Genomic DNA, 23744 nt, shown 5'->3' on the forward strand with positions numbered 1-23744 from the left:
GGAATGCAGTGGTGAGTGAGGGATTCTGCATTTGAAATGAAACGTAAAAAAGCATGATACACTGAATCAAGACTCCTTAAAGTGGAGGTAGCTGTGTGTCTACAGTATATCCCCATAATCAATCACAGACAGAAAGGTGGCTTCCACAAGTTTTTTTTCTTTGTAGAGAATGTGAAACAGGAGTTATTTCTAAAATAAAAACTAGTCTTCAATTTGAGTTTCTTATCTAGATTAGAAATATGAACTTTGAAAGAGAGCTGTTCATCAATCCATATTCCCAAGTACTTACAGGAGGACGCCCTTTCAATCAATGTACCATCAGATGTAAAAATTCTTAGATTGTCAAAGTTTTGCAAGCAAGCTTTTGATAAAATCATAAACTTTGTTTTCTGGGAATTTAAAATCAATTTTAGACCATTCAAAGCTCTTTGCAAAAACTGAAATACAGTCTGGAGTTCTTCTATCGCCTGTGCTGCAGAGGGCGTAGATGTATAGATGATTGTGTCATCAGCATACAGATCCAATTTAGCTTTAATGTCTTTACCTAAATCATTTATAAAAAATACAAAATAAAATAGGAGCCAACATAGAACCTTGGGGCACACCTTTAGTTGTCTCAAGAAAGTCTGATTTGTGTTCCTCTGCTTGGACACACTGTTCCTACCTGTTAAGTAATTTTTAAACCATTTAAGAGCTTTGGGGCCAAAGCCACTTTTCCTGAGTTTGTCTAGAAGTAGTTCATGATCCACTGAGTCAAACACGTAGAGATCTACAAATAAGGAAGCACAATGCCGTTTTCTATCCAGGCACCAATACAACACTTTTACAAACTTTTGCGACAATAGCCACCAGGTAACCTACACAAAGACTACAGAAGTAATGCTATAATTTCTGTCTGTTTTCAAGAAGCTACAGTTCTATCCCTGACTGAAAGTCATGGCGCAGCAATGTGGCTACACTGTTACTAGTGAATCATTAAAATAAGAGGCTTTGCTTGTTTGCGAAAGAATGAATGACAATCACAAGTACCCAAGGCTGCCCTTTCAATAACCACTGTCAAAAAATGTCACTCAGGGGTTCTTGAAATGTGTAACCTTGGCTAAGTTGCAATGAAAAAGACTGAAGACTTGAGATAATACATACTTTTAATTTTTACTGTTTGTTAATTTACTCATGAAGAGGAGATTGAATTCATTCGATGTACTGCTTTGTATACAATACATTTTACCCATCAGTGCCACTTAGAACCAGTGTGAAGTTTACATGTTGACCCACTGTTTGGTGAACATAATTCAAGCTTAATTAGTGCAACTAAACGCTACAACCAAATGTTTACCATGTGATTACCATCATACTTACACAACAGTGTCTAGCATCATAACTTATCTTTTATTCTGTAGTCATTCATTCTCATCCAGGTAAGTAAGATGTTACTGTTCAGTCAGATGACTTAAATATGAATATGTTCACGTGTCCTATAATGCTCATGTAATGTAATTTAGCTTTAGCTGAATGAATCTGAATGTATATTTTTATCTACATGTCAGGTGGTGACAAGGGTATATGAAGGATGCAAAAATATAAAAACTCTGATACACTGGCAGCTATCTTAAGGACATGGTTTTTGATAAGTGTTTCTTTATTTGGTGTTGGTCAAATAACAAAATCAAGTTTCTAAACTGTACTCTTCAAACTAGCAGCAAGGGCCAAGGTCATTTGTGCTCAAGGCTCCACAGGGTACATGCCAACTGAGAACTTTAAGAACACCTTACACTTGATTTTTTTTTTTTCTCCCAGAAGGACAGAGTTGAAGGCTGCTTATTCTGTCAAACCGACAGATGGTTACTACTGAAGAGTTAGAAATGATATGAAAAAGGAAAGGTATAAAATAGAATCGAGGACCTTGTTACTCTTATGAAACAAGGACAGTGCGGAATGTTTGGGCTATTGCGTTATTTATGCTTTACTTAAAACTGCATTGCAAAGGTTGTTCACATTCATGTCACTGTGAATAAGTAACCAATCAAAACTTGACTTTTGATCACTTTACAGATTTGAGAAGTTTGGGAATCATGTGTTTTTTAAAAAATTTCTATTCTACATTTTCCCATCAGTCATAGAGATATTATCTGTGAAGACCAAATTGGCATCTATCTAAATGTGTGTCTTGTATTTTTGTGTGTGGGACTTGAATCAAAGTAAATACAGCACCCACAAATAAAATGATTACGTATGCACTAGCATTCAACTGACAAAAATGGTAGTTATTTGTAATGATCTATATATCTTATATACTTTTATGCATATTCAGTTTTTCCTGTATCAACATTAAAAACAAAAATCTGACAGCTCAACGTATACATGATACCATTTGCTTTTTGAAATCTGAATAAATGTGTGGTTTAAGTTTGTGCATACCTGTGCCCACAGCTTGTAGTGACAGATTTTAAATACTTGAATGGAGAGTAAGTGAGAAACTGAAGATTTGTGGCAGAATTTAGGATACTCTTAATATCAGTGTTTATTATTTCTGTATAGTGTACGTAAGGAAATATTTCATGTAATTCATTGTGTTTGAGGCAAAAAGTCAGTTGTACTTAAATTTTGCATCCTTGATGCAGTTTACAATGAACCGTTGTAAATGTGAAAGTTGTTAAGCCAGTTTTTATGCCTGCAGGCTACTGTGAGGCTATTTACTGTCTTACACTTAATGGTAACCTGAACTATACTACAACTTACACACTCAGGTTTTCATATCATTTTAAGGTTCATTCAACTGATATTTCACTACCACTTTGAAGGGAAAGGGCATCACATTAGTCCAATTATGTTTGTAGTTAAATAAAAGCAACAAAAGCCATCACAGCAGCTACACTCTTCACAAATCTAGGGGAAATTCTGGGAAAATTAAATGCATTTTCAATGTTGACTTACTCTACTATATAACACACAGAATAACTATGTAAGACAGGTATTTGTGTATCACGTTAGACAGGCAGTGTGATCTTCAGACATGGGCATTGGAATCATCTGAACTTTGTGGGCACCCACGATTACCCTGGGAATATTCCTTTACCTGGAAATCAAACATGATTTCAAGTGTTTGGGTCAATTTTAAGGCAGTTCATGTTGGAAATGTCATTTTTATGTACAGGAAGATTTAATTTAGTTGACATTTTTAATGGCATATTAATTTAACTCTTTAAGACTTAGGGTTTACTAGAACTATTTTTATGGCAACTTCTGAATGAATTATTCCCTATATTTAACCTTTCCAAAGTGACTGATTAATATTTCTCATAGAATTATCCTCTGTATTGTCCAACTTTTATTGAACATCCAGCATTTTCCTATATTTAAGTTACTAAGCTCAGAGTAAATTCAAAGATTATTGTATCAAAACAGAAAACTGAAGAAAAATTCATTTTTTTTCAGCAAAGTTATCATTAACTGAACATAAAAATAAGCATCTATAACCACTGCTGTTTGTCAGACTACATGGGTTTTATTGGTGAGTCATTGTTGCAGAAGATGATGGCATTTGCACATTCACTACGGAGCCTCTGAACGTCCAACTGCATTTTACCTTGATAAATATATTGATGGGACTAGTGGATTCAAGTTATTAAACATTTCAGATTAGTAGATGCTTTTGGTTGCCATTGGCTGTGTAGATCTTTGAAAGTTATTAAATATTTCATTCATTGTTCACAGATGTTTTGGATTCTAGGATTTCTACACATTCAAAGTATATCCCACGTGTAGTGTTGGGTGGTATTACAGTTAACCCTTTCATGCATGAATTATGAGAACCTTAATCAAGAACCCCCCCCCCCCCCCCAAGTGGTTTTTATTCCTCTTTAGGCATGAAAACAAACAAAAAAAAAAACTCAGTTCATTTTTTTTATGAACCTATTTTTCATGGAGTTACAAAAGTGTCCACTCAGCTAGACACCATGCGTTTAATTTTAGAAGAATAAAAACATGTATTTACTGATATACTGCGTGAAAACTGTGAAATAAAAACATGTTTAATGCAGCTAATCTGATGTTTTCTCACATTTTAGCATACTATAATACTAGTTATTAGTCATTTCATGGAGATAATATGGAGATAATGGTATGACTTGCAGTGTATATCCCACGTGTAGTGTTGGGTGGTATTACAGTTAACCCTTTCATGCATGAATTATGAGAAACTTAATCAAGGGACACCCCCCCAACAAGTGGTTTTTATTCCTCTTTAGGCATGAAAACAAAAAAAAAACAATGCAATTTATTTTTTTTATGAACCTATTTTTCATGGAGTTACAAAAGTGTCCACTCAGCTAGACACCATGCGTTTAATTTTAGAAGAATTAAAAACATGTATTTACTGATCTACTGTGTGAAAACTGGGAAATAATAACATGTTTAATGCAGCTAATCTGATGTTTTCTCACATTTTAGCATACTCTAATACTAGTTATTAATCATTTCATGGAGATAATAGTATGACTTGCAGTGTATATCCCACGTGTAGTGTTGGGTGGTATTACAGTTAACCCTTTCATGCATGAATTATGAGAAACTTAATCAAGGGACACCCCCCCCCCCAACCCAACAAGTGGTTTTTATTCCTCTTTAGGCATGAAAACAAAAAAAACAACTCAACGTATTTTTTTTTTAACCTTTTTTTCATGGCGTTACAAAAGTGTCCACTCAGCTAGACACCATGCGTTTAATTTTAGAAGAATTAAAAACATGTATTTACTGATATACTGTGTGAAAACTGGGAAATAAAAACATGTTTAATGCAGCTAATCTGATGTTTTCTCACATTTTAGCATACTCTAATACTAGTTATTAATCATTTCATGGAGATAATATGCAAAAAAAAAAAAAAACACTTTTTGATTAAAAAAGAAACCTGTTAATTACATGTCTAATAACAATTAGCAATTTTTTTATTTTTTTTTTACACTCGAACATGTCACTGCAGATGAGGTTTATCTAGAACAGTAAAGTTACTGTAATGGTATGAATTGCAGTGTTCTGGATTATGCATCAGCGTCCACTGTGTCGGCTGATATGAAAATAAAACAACAAAACCCATGAATATACAGGGTGGGGAAGCAAAATTTACAATGAACATTTAGTTGTTTTTTCTCAGCAGGCACTACGTCAATTGTTTTGAAACCAAACATATATTGATGTCATAATCATACCTAACACTATTATCCATACCTTTTCAGAAACTTTTGCCCATATGAGTAATCAGGAAAGCAAACGTCAAAGAGTGTGTGATTTGCTGAATGCACTCGTCACACCAAAGGAGATTTCAAAAATAGTTGGAGTGTCCATAAAGACTGTTTATAATGGAAAGAAGAGAATGACTATGAGCAAAACTATTATGAGAAAGTCTGGAAGATACTATTAAAGAAGAATGGGAGAAGTTGTCACCCGAATATTTGAGGAACACTTGCGCAAGTTTCAGGAAGCGTGTGAAGGCAGTTATTGAGAAAGAAGGAGGACACATACACTACCAGGCAAAAGTTTGGACTCACCTTCTTATTTAAATGACATGAGATGGACCACAGATGGCCAACAAGAGTTCAGCATCATTTGGAACTCCTTCCAGACTTTTGGAAAACATTTCAGGTGATTACCTCATGAAGCTCATCAAGAGAATGCCAAGAATGCACAAAGCAGTAATAAAAGCAAAATGTGACTATTTTGAAGAATCTAAAATATAAAACATGCTTTGAGTTTTGTCACACCTTTTTAAACTACGTAATTCCATATGTGTTCATTCATAGTTTTGATGCCTTCAGTGAGAATTTACAATGAAAATAGTCATAAAAATAAAGAAAAACCAGGTGAGTCCAAACTTTTGCCTGGTAGTGTAGAATAAAAACATTTTCTATTATGTACATTTTCTTGTGGCAAATAAATTCTCATGACTTTCAATAAACTAATTGGTCATACACTGTCTTTCAATCCCTGCCTCAAAATATTGTAAATTTTGCTTCCCCACCCTGTACAAGAGAACACCTGTGACCAGCTGTCCACTATGCATGAAAAGGTTAAAGCTGACTGAAAATTCGAATACACCTACAGCACATTTGAACCATCACTAATTTGTTGAGAATGAGAAGGTGAAGTATTTCTATGAGTCATATTATTTTAGAAATGGAAAAAAAAAAAAAAAAAAAAAGAAGAAGGGGAAAACACCCGCCTGTCAAACGCAGTGTTTCTCAATGAGTAATATTACAGGGTTTTTTCAAAATAAAGGTCTCCTGCTTTTATTTTTAATTTTTTTCTGGGGTGGATTCCTAAATAAATATTAAGGGGGACATATTTAAATCTACGCTCGTGCTTTCAGATCCATAATTTAGGGTTTATACTTGTTGCTTGCACATAAGAGTTTTTTTTTTTTTTTTTCCTCCGGGGGGCGGGTGCGATGAAACAACACGCGTTTGCTCGTGTCAATCAGTGAGAGAAGTCCTCCTATCCCGAGCGCGACCAGAGCTGACTCTTGTGTTGTTACATTGTAGCGGAAAGAATGTCGGAAAGGGCCGAGGATGACGTCAGGGGGGAGCTGCGCCGAGCGGCCAGGCAGCAGCTGAAGCAGCAGCAGATCCAGCGGGGAGAAGCCTCCACAGCAATGGCGACTGTTGCGGAGCGGAGATCCTTGCCTAGTCCAGAAATAATGCTGGGACAGCCTTGGAGCAACTGGGTCGACGCTTCCAAACTCCACGGCAACGACGGTGAGTTCCCCAGGGCCCCGAACGTGCGCGTGGAAGCGAGGAAGAGCGCGACACTTGCCAGTCCTGTCCTGTTTTTTGGCCGAATGCATGCAGTTTTTAGGTGGAATATGAAGAAACGCGACTGGTAGCAACAGCACGGGCAGGCAAAAGCAAGTGCAACTATTTATTTGTCTGTGTGTCGGATCGCCTCGTTTTCAGGTGCTGAATCGGAGGAAAGTTTCAAAGACTTCGGGAAAAATCGAGAAGCCATGCGTTTGTGCAGAGAAGGTGAGTGTTTTTTTTTTTTTTTTTTTTTTTTTTTTTTTTTTTCCCCTTTCTCTAGGGCCAAATGTGTATTTTGGTTCTGGGGGTTTGCACACATATTCACATACATTCAAACACTTTACAAGCGTCGTTGGGCCAGAATGTAAACCTACTGTACATGAAGCGCATCCACAGCTGACAATAGAAAACCGGATATAATGAGTGAAACGTGTTTCTGTTATTCGTGCGGCAGTTGACATTTGCATCTGTCTCTTAAAATAACTTATCTGATAACTACTTGGACTGGCTGTAGTTAAGCATAGATCCAGACGTATATTCTCATACTCTGTTGGTATAGTGTTAGATGATTAGACTTAATTTTTGTCATTTTACAGATAAAATCTCTTAATATAGCCTAATATATAATATAAGGTGAAATGTTTTTCCATGTGTCCTATATTTATTTTTGATTATTTTGTCAGTCCCGTGATGAAATATAACTGACAGTTTGGGACATTATGCAAAAGCCTCCTTTTTCATCATAGAATTATTCAAATGAGGTTACAATATGGCAGCCTCCTGCCTAACATGCTGTAAAATCACAACAATTGACCGGCAGTGCTTTATGTCTTAATTGTTAAAAGACTACGACCATGTTAAATAATGCAAGAGATTAAAATGACTTTTATAAAAATGTCATTTCGTACCTATTAACCAAAGTTATGTAGCTCATAGATGATTCTTCAAAGTGAAGATGTTTAAGAAAATCTGCCATCACGTCAGTGAGAACATTGCTGACTAATAACCATGTAATGTCCTCCTTGTGTTTTTGGTTAAAGCTGATATTGATTTTGAAGGATAATGTTTATTCATCCTATTAAAAGGAAAGGGATTATTCGTTTTGTTTATTAGTTTATTGTATCATGGACAATCCAAATTATTTAACTGTATCAATAACAGTAAAAAGGGGCAGCTTTAGCCATCATGGCTAGTATCCTGTTGTAGTACCTGGCCTGCTGACAATAGGCACCCTAAAAAAAAACAATATATTACAGCAGATCATGAGGGAATAAAGAGAAAAGACGTTCTTTGACATCAGTGTTAGATCCTACATTGTCAGAAGCACATCAGCTATTTTCAATACCACATGATATTTTGGAAGAGTTTAAAATGTAGTTTACTTTCTGTAAACCCCAATGATTAACATAATAGAGCAGTAAAACTGCAAATAAAAAAACTGTGCATTGTTTTCTTCACTCTTCCGCTGATACGTTTAACATCAGTTGAAAAGATGAGTCATCAACATCCCTGAAAAATTCATAAGTTTTGTTACACCTTGAGTAACCTAATGTCATTGCATAATGTGCTAAAGTGTTACGCACATATAGACCCACATAATGGTTTGTTTGTGGTGTGCACATCCACAGCAACTTTTAATGACTTTGCAAAGATGATCTTTTTCTTCCTCAAGGACACAATATCAGTACAAGTCAAATGTCACCTTTCTACAGCGATGTGGTCATTGCAGTTATTAGGGCACCTAAACTAAGATGTGTTCTTTTTTTCCTTAGCTCTGGTTCAGAACTTGATGTAGGTAAAGTGGGTTAGAGTCAACAGAAACTGTTATTCTGTTAGGGGAAAAAAGTATTTGTGTGTATAATTTGGCAGAGAAAAGTGGCACTAATTAAGCAAAAGCCGCAAGGATCTTCATCAGACACACAACACCATCATTAATTCTGCAACAAGCAACGGCACAATCTCAGTGGTGTGCATAATAGTCACAGAATTACTTCTAATATATGATCCCTTTGATACTAATTTCACTAACATATGGGAAGCACACTTACTGAAATAACTGCCTCTTCATGTTACCAGATGATATATTTGCAGCGTTAAAAGCACAAAGGTTCAAAGCAGCAGTCACTCAGGTCATGTGATTTTGGCCCATACTTATGATGTCATCAGTGTGTGTCACCTTTTTTGCTTTATATCCTCCCCACGTGTTTCAGCAAAAGAAAGGGTTAATTGTAGTCTATTTGTCAGGGCACTTATCTAATGTTGTGTTTGCATCAGTCAACAACGTGGACTGTGTGCAAGACCATTGCACAATTTCAGATGAAAATGTCAGACAGGCTGGTAATGGCAGGAAAAATGCAGTTTTTATATTTCGTACTCATATTTTTCAGATGAAAACATAAAAATACTTAATATAATGTGAGATAGGTGGTGTCTGAGCTAGATGTCTGCTGACATGATTTGATGATGATTTATGTTTCAAAGTGGTTCCATTTCTCAATGTGTTCTCAGAGAAGGATAGAAGGACAGAAGGCTCATTTGAAAAAAAGAGAAAGAAAAAAAAAAGCAAGACATGCAGAGGGCTTGAGACATGGCTCTATCATATCGCAGCGTCTGTCTCTGAGTGTTGTTTGTGCCATGGGGCTGATCAACACATGCTGCTCGTGGCAGAAGTATGTGCTCATACAGTGTTCCTCATATAGTGTGTGTCTAGTGGGGGTATTACAAGTGAATGACTACACCTCTCCACCGTGACTCACCATCAGATTTCTTGTGTGGTGTAACTGAAAGAACACACAGATGATAAGCGCACTCTCATTGTAAAAATCTGTGGCAATCAACGACTGCTGAATTTACACTGTCATGCATTTACAGTGGTGCCGTCACAGTGTGGGGAGCTGGGAAATGTAGTGTCAGCCACAGGTCAGAGTCAGCCAGCTTGTGTGCTGTGGTCAGAAGCAGCCAGAGCTGCTACTATTCCACCAGGATCATTCATCACTGCCATGGATGAGGATGCTGAAATTAACTAGACTCTCATTCCCCTCTGTCTCTGCTCTCAGGCTGTGTTTGTGCTCCTCAAGCGCAGGTCCGCTGCTCTCTCCCTCTTTGTCTTGCTAAGGCCTCGGCCTGCTTCTATGCTCCGTTTCTCTCTGTTCTTTTTTCTCCCTGTTGTGTTTGTTTCTTGGCTTTGCTCTGTTGTTCTGTCTCCTTCTCCTCTACGGAGACTTCCTTTCTCTCTCTGTCCTTTTCATGTTCTCCTTGAAAAAGAAGAAAATGGCGATTGTGAATGGGGCAGACACTGTGGCGTTTGACCACCTTTCAATTCAAGCCATTCTAGCTGTACAGTTCTGGGTGCCAGTGAACTGAAAGCTAAACGGCAAGGCGATCTAGCTGGACTGCCTTTTTAGTGAAGGGAACGGTTAGAAGAATGCTCCAAGTGAACAACACCAACAGTTTGGGAATGAGTTCATTTGACCTTGCTATTGCTCCAGCAAGGAAATGTGTTTGGCCTGTTCAACTCGGCAGCTCTCAGCCTGTGTCAGTGAAAAAAATCAGAGAAGGTGGATTTTTAATGGAGAGGAAAAGGAAGTTATTGATTTGTTAATATGTTCACACTCATTTTGACTCCACTAAAGTAGTGGTACAGGAAAATGCCTCGTAGAGAGTTGGATGAAAAGTCAAAAAATTGCACAGAACCTTTAGGCCAGATTCCTTAAACTATTTTAATGTCTTGTATATTTGCATCTTGCATCCAGTGAATGCCACCTGCCACATCTCATTTCTGCTCCTATATTCTTCTGCAGAATAGTCAGACCACTGCTTATGCACACAAGTATAGTGCCTTCCTGCTCTGGATTTCTATAAATTACATGTGTTTGTGCATGAACTGAAGACATTTGCCCTTTCCTTTCCTGGCAGACTTGACCTGTTGTGAAAATAGTCTTTTTGCACCATTGCTGTTGAAGGACGCACTTAACATGGTGACTTCAAACTATTGACATGCATTTAGCTGCATCATTCTTGTCAATTCTTCCACACAAGGGTTCCTCTGACCTCCTTGCATGGGAACTCACCAGGTAAACCCTTTTATACTGGCGTTGCCTTAATGGTCCTCATCCCTTCTACACTGGGCCAGTGATGATTGGAGAACCCTTGACGGCCCTGTCGGAGTACGTGTTGGAGAGGCCCTCCACTTCTCTCCTCTTGTATCCTCTCCTCTGCTCATCTCATCATAACGCCCGAGGCAATCTCTTAATTAGCCTCCTTAATTAGGTGGTTTCTGGTTCTCCGCGCCAGGGTAAATTTTGATCACGTTCTGGTGAGGAGCCGCACTTCCCTCTGATTTTTTTTTTCTTCTTTCTCAGTGTGAATTGTGAAGTGTAAGGGCTGATTCATACTTTTTGGGTGGGTAGAGATGCTGGGTTTATGCTCACAGGGTTCTAGTTCATGTGCTTTGATATTCACCATTCCTTTCCTCATGATTGTGCACCTGAAAACTGCACTTTCCTCTCCTTGTAGCACTACAGGAAAATCCTGATCTTTGTGTCCTGCAGCAAGTAAATGATACCCTTAAATCAGCCATATGTTCCACTTTCTTTTCCTGTCACTGAGTCTCGGACAGAAGCACTGACTTAAGCACTTACTTAAACATAGTGTGAATAGCAATAGGCTAATTCATATCTTAAGCTAATATAACTCTATATAACTGTGTTTTCTTGGGTTCTAAACCATGATCTGACACTCACTGAATTGTAGTTTACATATTACTGTGATTGCTGTGCAGATTTCTATGACCTGGACATCCACTAAGAAATGACCTGTTTTAAAAATGGAAATATTCATTATGACTTAAGAAGAGCAGGGCCAGAGTCCATTAAAATTTAACACTGTCAGAGAATATAGGGCCTTAAAAATAGGAGATTAGACAGGATCTCCCCTTTAGGGGGAATACACATTAGACTGTATCTGGATGACAGGGAATCTTTAACTTACCTCTATAAGAAAATCTAAGCATGAAGAGATAAGTACTTTTTCCTGGTTTGTATCTCCAGGGCATCCTGGCCATAATGGTGTCTAGCAAAAGACAGCCTGTTTTTATTTTTCTTAATATCTTAGCATGGATTATGTGTCTGCATAACACATCACATAGATGTTTTCCTCTGTGTGGCCTGTTTATCCAAAGAAGATTATGCCATCAAATTGGAATTAACCCATCTTGAACTATTATAGTGCTGACAATGAATGATGGATATTTCAGAGTTTGCTGCCAACTGGGACACTTGCTAATGTCAGATCTTGTTCATTTGCATTTACTTGACTCATGCTCAGTGTGGTTGATTTCCCTGTGTGTACAGACATGCCCATTTTTGGCCAGTGTCCAGCACAAGATGACTTCTACCTGGTGATGTGCAGCCATTGCAGTCAGGTAGTGAAGCCCCAAGCCTTCCAAGCACACTATGGTAAGTTTTCTTGTACATGCACACGCATATATACATGCATATACATGCCTCTGAGAACAGTCTTCTCATAATAAATATTGGAGGTAATATTTCACACATTACTACCCTCCGCTGTGTTCCTTCTTCCTGTGCCTTTGTATTCCTCAGCCACCGTCTTTTCCTCTCAGCACGGTAACCTGAGAGGGGGACACTACAGACTTTGATTTCTTTATTTATTTATTTCACTGTCTCACTTGTATGTGTTTACAATCCCCCTGTTAATATTTGATGTGTCTCTCTCAGTCTTCCCAGTAATGTACTGCTTTAACACACAGCTCAGATTAGATTTCTTGTTTTGTTAATACTTCAGGGATGTGCGTGTCACTGCATGGATTTTCACTGGATGTATAACAGATCTTATGAATTGAAATATCTCCTGGTGTCCTGTCGTGTGAGGACGTTTTTCAAGGTTTTGCAGGTGAAATCAGTTTGTGAAGATAAGAATTGTAAAGATTGGTTTATGTGTCCTGTTATAGTAATTAGTAAGGATTCTGTCACATTTACATTGTTTGATGGCTGAATGTAGAAACTGAATACTTATGTGGGGTATGTGTTCCACAAAATGTGACAGTACTTACAGTAGTCAAGGTCAGCCACTAGGGGGAGTTATAACAGCAGATGGCAAGTAGAAGAACTGCCCTTGCTGCTTTGACACCAAAAACCTAACCCATCTTTGCTAAGTAATATAAACTGTTATTACTGTTTTTTTTTCTTGTTCATTCAAACCTTCGCTTTCATTTGACATTTCTGACCTACGCGGGTTTCAATACAGACAGACAAAGATTGCATGGCAGTACACTACCCACGAAGCACAACTGGGCTGAAAACATCACAGTACGCAATTGTGACACATCTGTAATATGCTAGCACCTAAAATGAACAGCAGTTTCAGAGGTTATATAAGCCATTAGTAAATGACTAATTATAGCACATTATGTTAGCTCCCATTATGTTTTAGTGACTGACTCATATGCTGTTTTTAAGGGTGATACCAATTTATATTACTCAAAGACTGATAACTGATATTTTGATCTGATTTGCAGACAGAATGAAAAACACTGCATCAACATTTAAAACAACATAAACTAATAATCAAAATGGCTTTAAGCATGTTTTTAATTAAAAGTGAAATCTTGAAGCTTATATTAAAACATAAAGTTCAGGGAGTTCCCTGTAGCATGTCTTAAATTGTTAATATTTTAATAAGTAAACAAAATATCTCCCTGAAGTGTGAGACAGTAATATTAAAACATCTGTAAAACTCTAATTCTTACCAAAGCTTGAGTCTCAGGAGTTCCACTTCACCAGTACTGGATTGTTGTTCAGAATTGGGTGACTCTAATACAAGTGGGACTACAAACACTGAAAATATTGTTTTTATGAATTAATTTGATTCATTTTACTTTAGAAAAAAAACATAATTGTAAATATAATGAATATTAGAGCTGCTAATCACTCGAACTAATATGTAAAACTGTATTACTGCCATGTTTCTTTGTATTGTACCAAATGGTTAATGAATACAAACTGTAGAGTTAGTTGCTATCCAGGTTTAAGCACCAGAGATGAAACGGCCTTAATCATAAGTGTGACTGTGTGTTCATGGTATGAGACATGGCCAAATAGAGTGGTTCTTGCTGTTTTTCTTCCCTTTCCTCTTACGCTGAGATTTCATTATCGGAAGGCCCCATACGGTGCTAACATGGGGCAGAGGCACTGATCTCAGCTCCATAGAGATGGTCTCGATATGATTTTAGCGTGCTTCTTTGAGCCCATCTGTCTCCCGTTACGTGTTTTTACTCCTCAGCTGAGGCTGCTCCCAGCAGGGGTGACGCTCACCGCAGAACGGGAAGCTGCAAGCTCGGCTGCCCTTTCATGCATTTGTTTCTGAACAAAAACTCCAACTCCTCACACCTACTCATATGCAATAGCTGAGCAATACACACGCTTTGAGCTTATGAGGCAAAAAAGTAACCATCAGTGATTGTCCCCTAAAGCCATATTTATTATATTTTCTGTAAAATAATGAACATGGTTCCTGTGTTGACCATACTAAAGCTGTCCCACTCATTGTGTTGATGTTTTTTCTCACTCCCACAGCCAGGGATTCCCCTTAGCACTGAGCCAACTGCTTGACAGTGTGAAAGAAGATATTAAAGCTCCACCTAATTTCTTGGTTCTGTTGTTTTGTTGCCCCCCACACACACATACACACACACATTTTGTCCACTCTTCTTTTATCCTTCTTCCAGGGCTGCTGGTGTTGACTCTCTTCTCTTAGTGTTAGCACTTGTGGCTAGAACCACGCTGGGATTTCCTGGTGTGAGTTTGTTTGCAGGGCGTGCTACTGACTGTGACCAGGACGGGACAAGACAGAGAGGGAGGGAAGAGGGGAGTGAAAGACAGGCTGTTGAGTTGTTGAGCTGGTAGGAAGAGGAAGGGAATCTATTTGGAGTGAATGGGTGTGTGGCAAGAGGCCCTTAGGTGAGAAGATGGCACTTATAAAAGCTTTTCTTTTCTCCTGAAAAGGCAGAGTGGGAGAGCGTGAATGGTTGTAAAGTGTGTGCATTTTTTTTTGCCTGTGGAAGGGGGCTGAGTAAGATTGGGAGTGGCAGCTCTGTGAGTGCCTGTGTGTTCGTATTCCCTTCACTGTTTCTGGAGCAACAAGCTTGTTTGCAGCTCACCTGCTGAGACTGAGCTTTGGCCTGCAGCCCATTTCACAGCTGCACTATGAAGATCACTCCTGTGGCAAGGTGTGGAGCTGGTTAGCTAACCCTCCACTATTCTATCCTACTGTTCACCAGACGGTTTTCATTCAGACACCATTGTGTGCTGCTCAAGCCCAAGTTCACTGTGCATTCACTGATGTTCATTCATTATTTGCTGTATAGCTCCAGTGCAAAGCTAGTACTGATCAGTGAGTCGTGTATATCATCACTGAACGTAGTGCAGCGTGATATAACCATCTACCGGGATTAAAAAGGTGCATCAGTCAAAATGAATAGTAGCTGTGATTAATCAAATCAGTATATTTTATTTTGTGTTTGGATGTGAATGAAAGGTGAAGAAGTATTCTTTATGGCCATTATTCAAATACACAAAGCAGCAGAACATTTCACATATTCAGAGGAAGATCATTAAAATCAATGATAAAATCTTTTTTCAAGACAAAAATATGAATGAGTAAATTTAAGTCAAATAACAAAGCTTTTCAACATTTATAAAGGGTTTTAATCTGTGCCAAAAAGATCAAATAAAATGCTTCTCGGTCAGGTCATGGGAACACGCACATCTGTTAGAAAAATCAGAGTTTCTCTTACCCTTTTCTGTATGCACTCATTTGTTAGCTTATTACTGTGATGTATAATAAATGCTTGTATTAAAAATATTTGAATTGTTTTCTAGGCACATTGGTCCTTACATCATAATAGGATCAAGAATTGAAACTGTGTCACTATGCCCATTGAAACTGTTACTTTAAATCTGTGTCAATAAGTCCAAAAGTTTCCAATATATTTTCCAAAATTTTGACATCAGTGTAGCTTAATATGTTATTTAACACATTATAGGCAAATTTAAGTCAATTTCCTGTTGGAACAATAAGCACTTTGGCGTAAACCTTGTCAAAATCTGTGACATTTTGATGAAACTGCACAGTTTAAAGTATTTTTGGTCAAAAATCTTATTTTATGCAATCATCATCCTTACTGGGTTTAAGTACTTACAAATACCTACTGAAATATGGAGCACACATTGATACAGGTTATATGTACAAAGTTAGAGCCCATTGAAGATGAAATATGTAACCATGTCACCGCTTGACCTGACCCTTCTGCTATTTGAAAGGATTTTCGATTTGGTTTGGATAACATGTAAAATTGTCATAGTTATGTCTTATTTGAATAGATTTTCTCTTTGGATGGTTGTGTATTTGTACAATGCGTTCAATAAAAGCATGTTTGAAATAACGTGATTTCTTTATTCAGTGTGCGTTGGAATAGGCTGTTCAGTGTCTGGAGTTAGTGTTAGTAATGTAACTATTAAAGCAGAAAGCCAGACTCTGTAAAGCTACTTTGCACACTTATATATTGTTGTATTTATCATGTCATATTGTCCTTGCAACACTGAACATTATCTCATATCACAGATTGTGCAGGCTTGGTGCAAATCAGAGAGCACTGTAGACAACAGCAGGGTCAGGTTAACCTTCACTTCCTTACTTCTCCTCATCAGCAGACACGTCTGTCTCTACGTCTCACTATGTCTGTCTCTCTCTCTCCCCACTTATGGTCAGAGCAGCAGCAGCTCTGTCTGTCCGTCTGTCAGTGACCCTCTCAGTGACCATGGAGACTGAGCATATACAGTGGTGACACACATTGCATTAGCCTCACATTTTGAAAACATATTTGTGAGGCTCTATGCTGTTGTCCTGCTTTATTGTTTGGTTGCTTTTGCTTGGGCACTCTGCTCTATATCTGTGCTGTGGAACTGATGTGGATATGTCAGTGAAATGATTTCTAGTGTGCTATTTAATTTGTCTGGTTTGCTGAAAATAGCAAGTGATAAGAGGGCTTTTCAAAGCCCACAGCTTCTGTAATTTTATTTTATTTTTTTTTAACTTTCGTCTATTTTTGTCTCATTCAGGATGATACAACTCTGTATGATTCTAACCTTTTCTGCTGTCATGCTGCCTTTTATCAGTTTGCACAGAAGCTGTTCTATGAAGCTCAGGCAGGAAATGAAGCTCTTGACCTGTTGGCTGGTTCTATTTTAGGCTGAGTTGGCATGGATCACAAATGCTGCTTATTTGTTGTTGAGGGATCTTGCTCACTTCTGTGAAGAAATATTTTATGTTCCCAAGGGCCTAGCATTTTTTCTCCTAAATCAAGGCCTATTTGCTTCCAAATTTAGTCACATTAAGTATTTGATGTACTGTTTGATCACAGCAGTTTGATGCCTTATCCTGATCATCTAACTGTGTTGAATATTATGAATTAATGTGAGCCTGATTTATACGGTGACTCCAGAGAGAAGACACAGTTCAGCCAGCAAGCCAGGATCCACCTCGCCCTTCCCAGTGTCGGGCAGGAACCGGAGCAGTGGGCTTGGGCCTGGCTTAGGCTCAGGGTCTGTCGCTGGAGTGGCAAGTGGAGGGATTCTCAGCCGACCTTCCACCGCTGGATCCAGCCTATCCTCCTCTTCGACCTCGTCATCCTCCTCCAATTCCAAACTCCTCAAACCACCCAAAGAGAAGCTGCCAGGCATTCAGCGAAGACCACCCTTTTCCCCCTTCAGGGTGCTGCAGCCGGACAAGATGTGAGTTGTAATCCACAACCATTTACAGTGCTCTGTACTTTCTGTGCCACATTAATATTTGACTGTTATTTAGTTGTGCCCACTTCTAAATTAGTTTCCCTACATGTGGGAGCTAGTTAAACGACTATTTCAACAGACTAACATCTATTTATTGTGTGTTCTGTTAGGCCATTGCACAGCTGGCAAAGTGCACAGGACTGCTTTACATTAACATTACTTCACAGGGGGTTTAATCAGAGTCATGAAATTAGTGTAGCAAGTACTATTTTGTTCTATAGCTCAGAGTGATTTAGCATTTAATCTCTTTTTGAAATAGTCCTTTTTTTCCCCCTACATTATAAGTCTAGATCAAATTCCCCGCTTTTCTTGTATTTCATTCATTGGATTATCTTAAAACATCAAAATTCCATAAGTTTTTCCCACCTTTTTTGGCTACCTATTTATATTGTCCATTTATATCCATGTTTAGTTAGTGATGGCTTCGAAATATGGCCTCTCTTTTTTTACAGCAGTACATCACAGCATCATGTCAGCTATATTTATATTCAGTCTTTTGATTTGGACAGAGGGGAAAGAGCTGCAGAAGGAATGGCCATTCCTGCCTAATTCTTAAATTAGTATTTTGATGTAATCAGCCTCGGTTGATTATTGTCACAGCATCGGCTACAGATTATGTCACAAGATTGTTAAACATTAAATGAATGTTGACTTCTGTTGGACAGTATTACCACTGTTCGTTTGTATTTAATTTGAAATAACTGCACTGCAGACAGCGCAGAATAGATCTGCTTAAAACAATGGAGACAATTCAGACAAAGTTGTTACATAAATGTTACTGTGCTTTTATTTATACTTCTTCTGGTTAGTCGTTTAGAAGTTCAATTTGAAATGTTTCCTCATCTTAATTTCCCTCTGAATATGCTCTTTTTATTTTCAATGTGAAGTCTTTTATAATGAAAATCTCTAGTCTAACCACTAATATATGTTTAGAGGTTTCAAAAAATCAATACGTTTTGACATCTGTTTTTTTCTCAAGTCTTTATTCCTGGAAGAACAACAAATCATATCAGACTTATGTTTTGTCCTCCCAGCCCCATCCACATGTGCACATCTGTCTCTTGCCATGGCTTTCTCACTGGTTCATTGTTTCTAACTCTCGGCTTCCTCCTTGTTGCCTTCTTCATCTCTCTAACCTTCTCTTCCAGCCTCACCCCGGCTGTCAAGGTGGAGAAGATGCATCTGAATGTGGACTCGTCAGCTAAGCTGGTGCAGACTCTCTCTGCCCCCGCCACCACCTCATCCTCCTCCACATCCTCCTCTAGCACCACTGTGAGCTCCAATACTACCACCATCACCACCTCCTCCTCATCAGCCCTTAAACCAGGCCTTAACTGTCCCTCCATACCAAAGCCTCCATTACTGGCCCCGGGTCAAATACCCAATGGCAAGGGCCACCTCACGGTCCACTCTGACAAGAAGCAGGACAGCAGCAGCAGTGCCAGTAGCAGACGTCACGTTAACAAGAAAGTGACAGGTCAGCTGGAGGGGGTTGTGGGAGTATTCTTATAATGTTGTGCTTTCATTATTGTATTATTGTATTAATGTTGTGCTTTCATTATTGTCGCATGCTCGTACAGTGTACTCTTTTATCTTACATTGTGCCAAACACTTGACCCATCAAACATTTGCTCTCACACCAGAGGAGCCGTCTGTCTTTACAACAAAACTATTATGCAAAGTGGCCACAGCAGTTGAATTCTCATGGTGCATGTAAAGTAACAGTTTTCCTTCACTTTGCATTTGCTCTGCGTCCACAGAACGCGAGTTCAATCCAGATGTCCACTGTGGCGTTGTGGATATGACAGCTCGGAAACCATGCACAAGATCTCTAACATGCAAGGTAACCAACGTCTATGCCTTCTGTGCAAAGAAATGATCATAAATTATATTAAAGGTTAGGTCATTGCAAAGTCGATGTGAGGTGCAGTTGAGGTACAAAGCTTACATGAACCTTGGCTAAATATAGTCTAACTTTATTTAGATGTTTTAAGATTTCAGAATAATAGTAGACAGTTTATTTATTTTCAGCTTTCATACAATTGATCACATTGTTTGAAAGTCACACAACTTGAATGACAAACTTGGATTGACCATGAGCTCTGCACTACACGCTCACAATTTCCCTGGCTGCAGTCAGTCTGTGGGCCTCCATTAACCTGCTTTTCCAGTTCAGACTGCAGATTTTCTGTGTCATCACCTTCTGTGCAAAGAAATGATCATAGATTATATTAAAGGTTAGGTTATTGCAAAGTCGATGTGAGGTGCAGTTGAGGTACAAAGCTTACATGAACCTTGGCTAAATATAGTCAAACTTTATTTGGATATTATAAAATTTCAGAATAATAGTAGACAGTTTATTTATTTTCAGCTTTCTTGCAATTGATCACATTCTCAGAAAGTCATTCAAGTTGAATGACAAACTTGGATTGACCATGAGCTCTGCACTACACGCTCACAATTTTCCTGGCTGATGTCGGTCTGAGGGCCTTCTTCATTAACCTGCTTTTCCAGTCCAGATTGTAGATTTTCTGTTTCATTACAACTTTGTGATGGCCACTACAAAAACTTTTCTATGACCTTAAGCTGTGTAGTTACTCTTTCAGAGGTATGCTTAGATACTGAATATCCACATAATTCTGTTCACTATTCACCTTCATACATAACATTGATCATTGTGGGCCAGCAGTTCTATTTTTAGCGCATCTGCCCAGACGACTTTCCCTCCAAAAGGTCACATCTTTGCCACAGGGCTCATTTGCAAACTTTATTTGTACATTTTTAACCTGTCCCAGAGTAGTGGCTTCCTTCTTGTGAACAGCCTTTTAGGTTTAAAGGGTAAGACATCACTGAACTCTTTAATGCTTGTGTTAGTAGTGTTGGAGGAGGTACATCATGGTGATTTCAGAAGGAGAAACTAGGCTTGTGGGAGTCTATAATTTATTTGAATATCTTGATTGATTTCTTTTAATTCCCCATTGTGACACTGAGCCTGAACCAAAATACAAAAACAGGTACACCATTAACTTCCAATAACAATAGTTGTCTGATCTGAAGTTTCTAAAGCAACTTCTAGAAGCTAGCAGGCAGTTTAAATATATAGTATATATAACTTTTTGTATGTGAGCTTTTGACCCCCTCAGATTTCTCCACATCGTCAAATAAAGTACATGTATTAACTGCATCAACACAGAGTACACATTGAAGTGAATGAGTTTTAATGCCTTGGGCCATGGTGTTTGTAAACTTTTGACCTCAACTGTAGCAAATACTTTTGAAACATGTTTCTGTAATGTAAATGAAAAGAAGTCTGTTACCAGTCTGCAACCCAGATGTGACTAACCATTCCCATGTCCCACTAGACACATTCCTTAAGCCAGCGGAGGGCGGTGCCAGGGCGGAGGAAGCGCTTTGACACATTACTGGCAGAGCACAAGAACAGAGCAAGGGAGCGAGAAAGGGAGAGAGAAGTCCACCAAACCCATTCTCAGCAAACCCCCCCTCTCAGGGACACACACCCCTCCTCGCACCTCACCACTGCCCATGACCCCCATCAGGTGTCTCATGGCAACGGACCCGCCCTAGACGTCACTAAGCCTTTGCCACTCGGAAAGCCTAAATTTCACAGCCCTGGTCTTCCACGGTGAGTGCCGGTTCCTGTTAGAAGTCCAACCGGTTGAGTGCTGCTTCTTCTGGTCCATATTTATCTGTATCATAGAATATCTGCATTATCTATGATTTAATCTCAATGATGGAATGATGAATCTTTATTTTATACATGTATGGAAACCAAATAATACAAAACAAAAGCGACAACAGATAAAGAATACAACAATATCAATTCAGTATAAAACGTAACAAAATAAAGTTGGAGGATGTATAGCTATTTTATTGGTATCCCTTTTTCAACTGTTTATATTAACATTTAAGCTTGATGACTTGTTCTTTCCATACATATACAAACCATAGGCGTAGTGGATAGTACTTGTACTTCACAACAACAAGGATTAGTTCTCAGTCAAAACTGGAGTTGTGTTGAGTTTATCTGTTCTTTCCATACCATGTGCCCCCTCTCCAATAAAAGCAGATACATATAAGTTAATTCTCTTGTCAGTCCCCCTGATCACTACTGATAAAGATCTGGATTTGGACCCTGAGTGCCTTCAATGGCAGCCCACAGCACTGTGTGTGCACTGTGCTGATGCTAATCGCTAATGCTAGGTACTGTGTCTGTCTGTTAGGATTGGTAAAATGCAGAGACTGAATTTCCCTGCAGGGATAATAAAGCATGTTAACCTTTTTAACCTTTCCTATGCTATCCCGATTTTATATACAACTCAATACAACATTAACAGTGAAATTTTACATATTCAGTTAAAGGTATAAACAAATATCCCAAGTGAATGCAAATGAATTATCCACAAAGTGTAGAAATAAAGCCAATAATTACCCCACCTCCTCATTCCTATACCTCCTCACAGTTTTACATTAATATAGTTATATAATGACATCAGGACAATATGTTTTCAGTATCAAGAGGTGAACCTCAGTGTCCAATGTTAAATAATTGAAAGCATTTTTTATATATTTTCTTTCGTCTCTTATTATTATTTTTTAATATACACTGTGTCCTTCAGACTAAACAGCAGTCATGGAGGTGGTACCCCCGGAGACCCTGCAGTAGTCCATGAGTCACCACACCATTCACAAACTGCCCCAGATGGTTTTTCACGACCCTCCAGTGATGAGGGCGAGAACGAGGAGCGGGAGGAGAACGCTGACAAATTGGACTGTCACTATTCAGGTTATCACCCTCGACCGGCAGCTGTAAGTATACGCCGTTATCACAGGCCTCTGATAAGCCATATCAGCATCATGTTTTGTCACATGATGGTCATTTTTGGAAATCCACTGGTTGTAAATGCAACTGCCAGTCACAGACATTTGTGTGTTCTCTACCCACCATCTTCCTCCTAGTACTGTACCTTTGGAAGCCGACTGTTTGGGAGGGGTTGTTACTCCTTTGACCGGCGATGGGACAGAGTGCGATGTGCTCTAACCACAATGATGGACAAACACGTCAACTCTCAGATGTGGAAGTAAGTCAGATCCTTCACACACCTCAGACTGAGTCAAATTTCCCTTCAGACTTTGTTAGACTTGTTCTACACACAAGCTTTGTGTGCTGTATCTCCATCCATACATTCTGTCTGTCTGTGCTCAAAAACCCAGGACCTCCCTGAGGGGTCGCCACTTAATTTTTACTGAATTTAAATTAACTACAAGGGAATTCCAAGATAACATACTTCTGCCACAACCCCACAGTACTGTAATTTAATCAAACACCCCGTCACACAAGGTTATAAAAAGGATTCAAAACTCCAGCCTCTGCCCCTTTTTATTGATCTGCTCAAATTTAATAGGTACATGCCCTACCCTTCCATCAAAGAATCAAACCGGACTCATGTGAGTGATCACACAGCCTACTGGCAGGCTGCAACTGCTGAAGAAATTCAACAAGCAAGTTTAATAAGAGCTTAAATGTCCACATTATGTAAAGAGGATTATTGAAAAAGAGAAGAACAATGGCCTTTGAGCCAGACCAGTACACCCTGGTGTGAAGTATTTTTGTGTGCAAATAACACTCATATCCTGTGTTTTGCTTGTTGTTTTGTTGCTCCTCAATTTTCTGCTCTGAACAACAAAGTCAGCAATAATTGTGACATTCATGGATCAAAAATCTGATTGATAGGTTACCAGTGCCCTAAAGACATAAGACTCCTGTAAAGCCCCTTTTCAGTAAGAATCACAAAGTTACTTGAATTTTTTAAAGTGAGTATTGTAAATTTGTACGTTTTCTTTTTAGAGCAAGAACAAAATTTGCACGCCAGTAGCTACTGCGCACTAACTTAATCTAATAATTTTCTTCTTCTACTTTTGTTATATTATCTGGCCCCCCATAAGATTACTTACCCACAGCGATGTGTATGTTTTGATTCTTTACTCCAAAGTTGGGGGAAAACCTACTCCATGAAATATAACTGTAAAACGATCTTTTAAGCGAACCTAATGGTGAGCAGGTTTG

The 23744-nt window shown here is 38.6% G+C and overlaps 1 protein-coding gene across 1 annotated transcript in view; it reads left to right on the plus strand.

The window, feature by feature from the left end:
• atxn7 (ataxin 7) overlaps positions 1-23744 on the plus strand; it is a 31071-nt gene that overhangs the window by 4067 nt on the left and 3260 nt on the right. Inside the window, exons 3-11 of the mRNA XM_030135421.1 lie at positions 6537-6749; positions 6948-7016; positions 12143-12247; positions 17314-17602; positions 18808-19136; positions 19420-19502; positions 21022-21302; positions 22297-22486; positions 22637-22758. Coding sequence (XP_029991281.1) covers positions 6545-6749; positions 6948-7016; positions 12143-12247; positions 17314-17602; positions 18808-19136; positions 19420-19502; positions 21022-21302; positions 22297-22486; positions 22637-22758 — 1673 coding nt within the window. The 5' untranslated portion in view covers positions 6537-6544. The remainder of the gene's footprint in view (positions 1-6536; positions 6750-6947; positions 7017-12142; positions 12248-17313; positions 17603-18807; positions 19137-19419; positions 19503-21021; positions 21303-22296; positions 22487-22636; positions 22759-23744) is intronic.

The sequence above is a fragment of the Sphaeramia orbicularis genome, chromosome 5, assembly GCF_902148855.1.
Source record: "Sphaeramia orbicularis chromosome 5, fSphaOr1.1, whole genome shotgun sequence".
Taxonomy (NCBI): Eukaryota; Metazoa; Chordata; class Actinopteri; order Kurtiformes; family Apogonidae; genus Sphaeramia; species Sphaeramia orbicularis.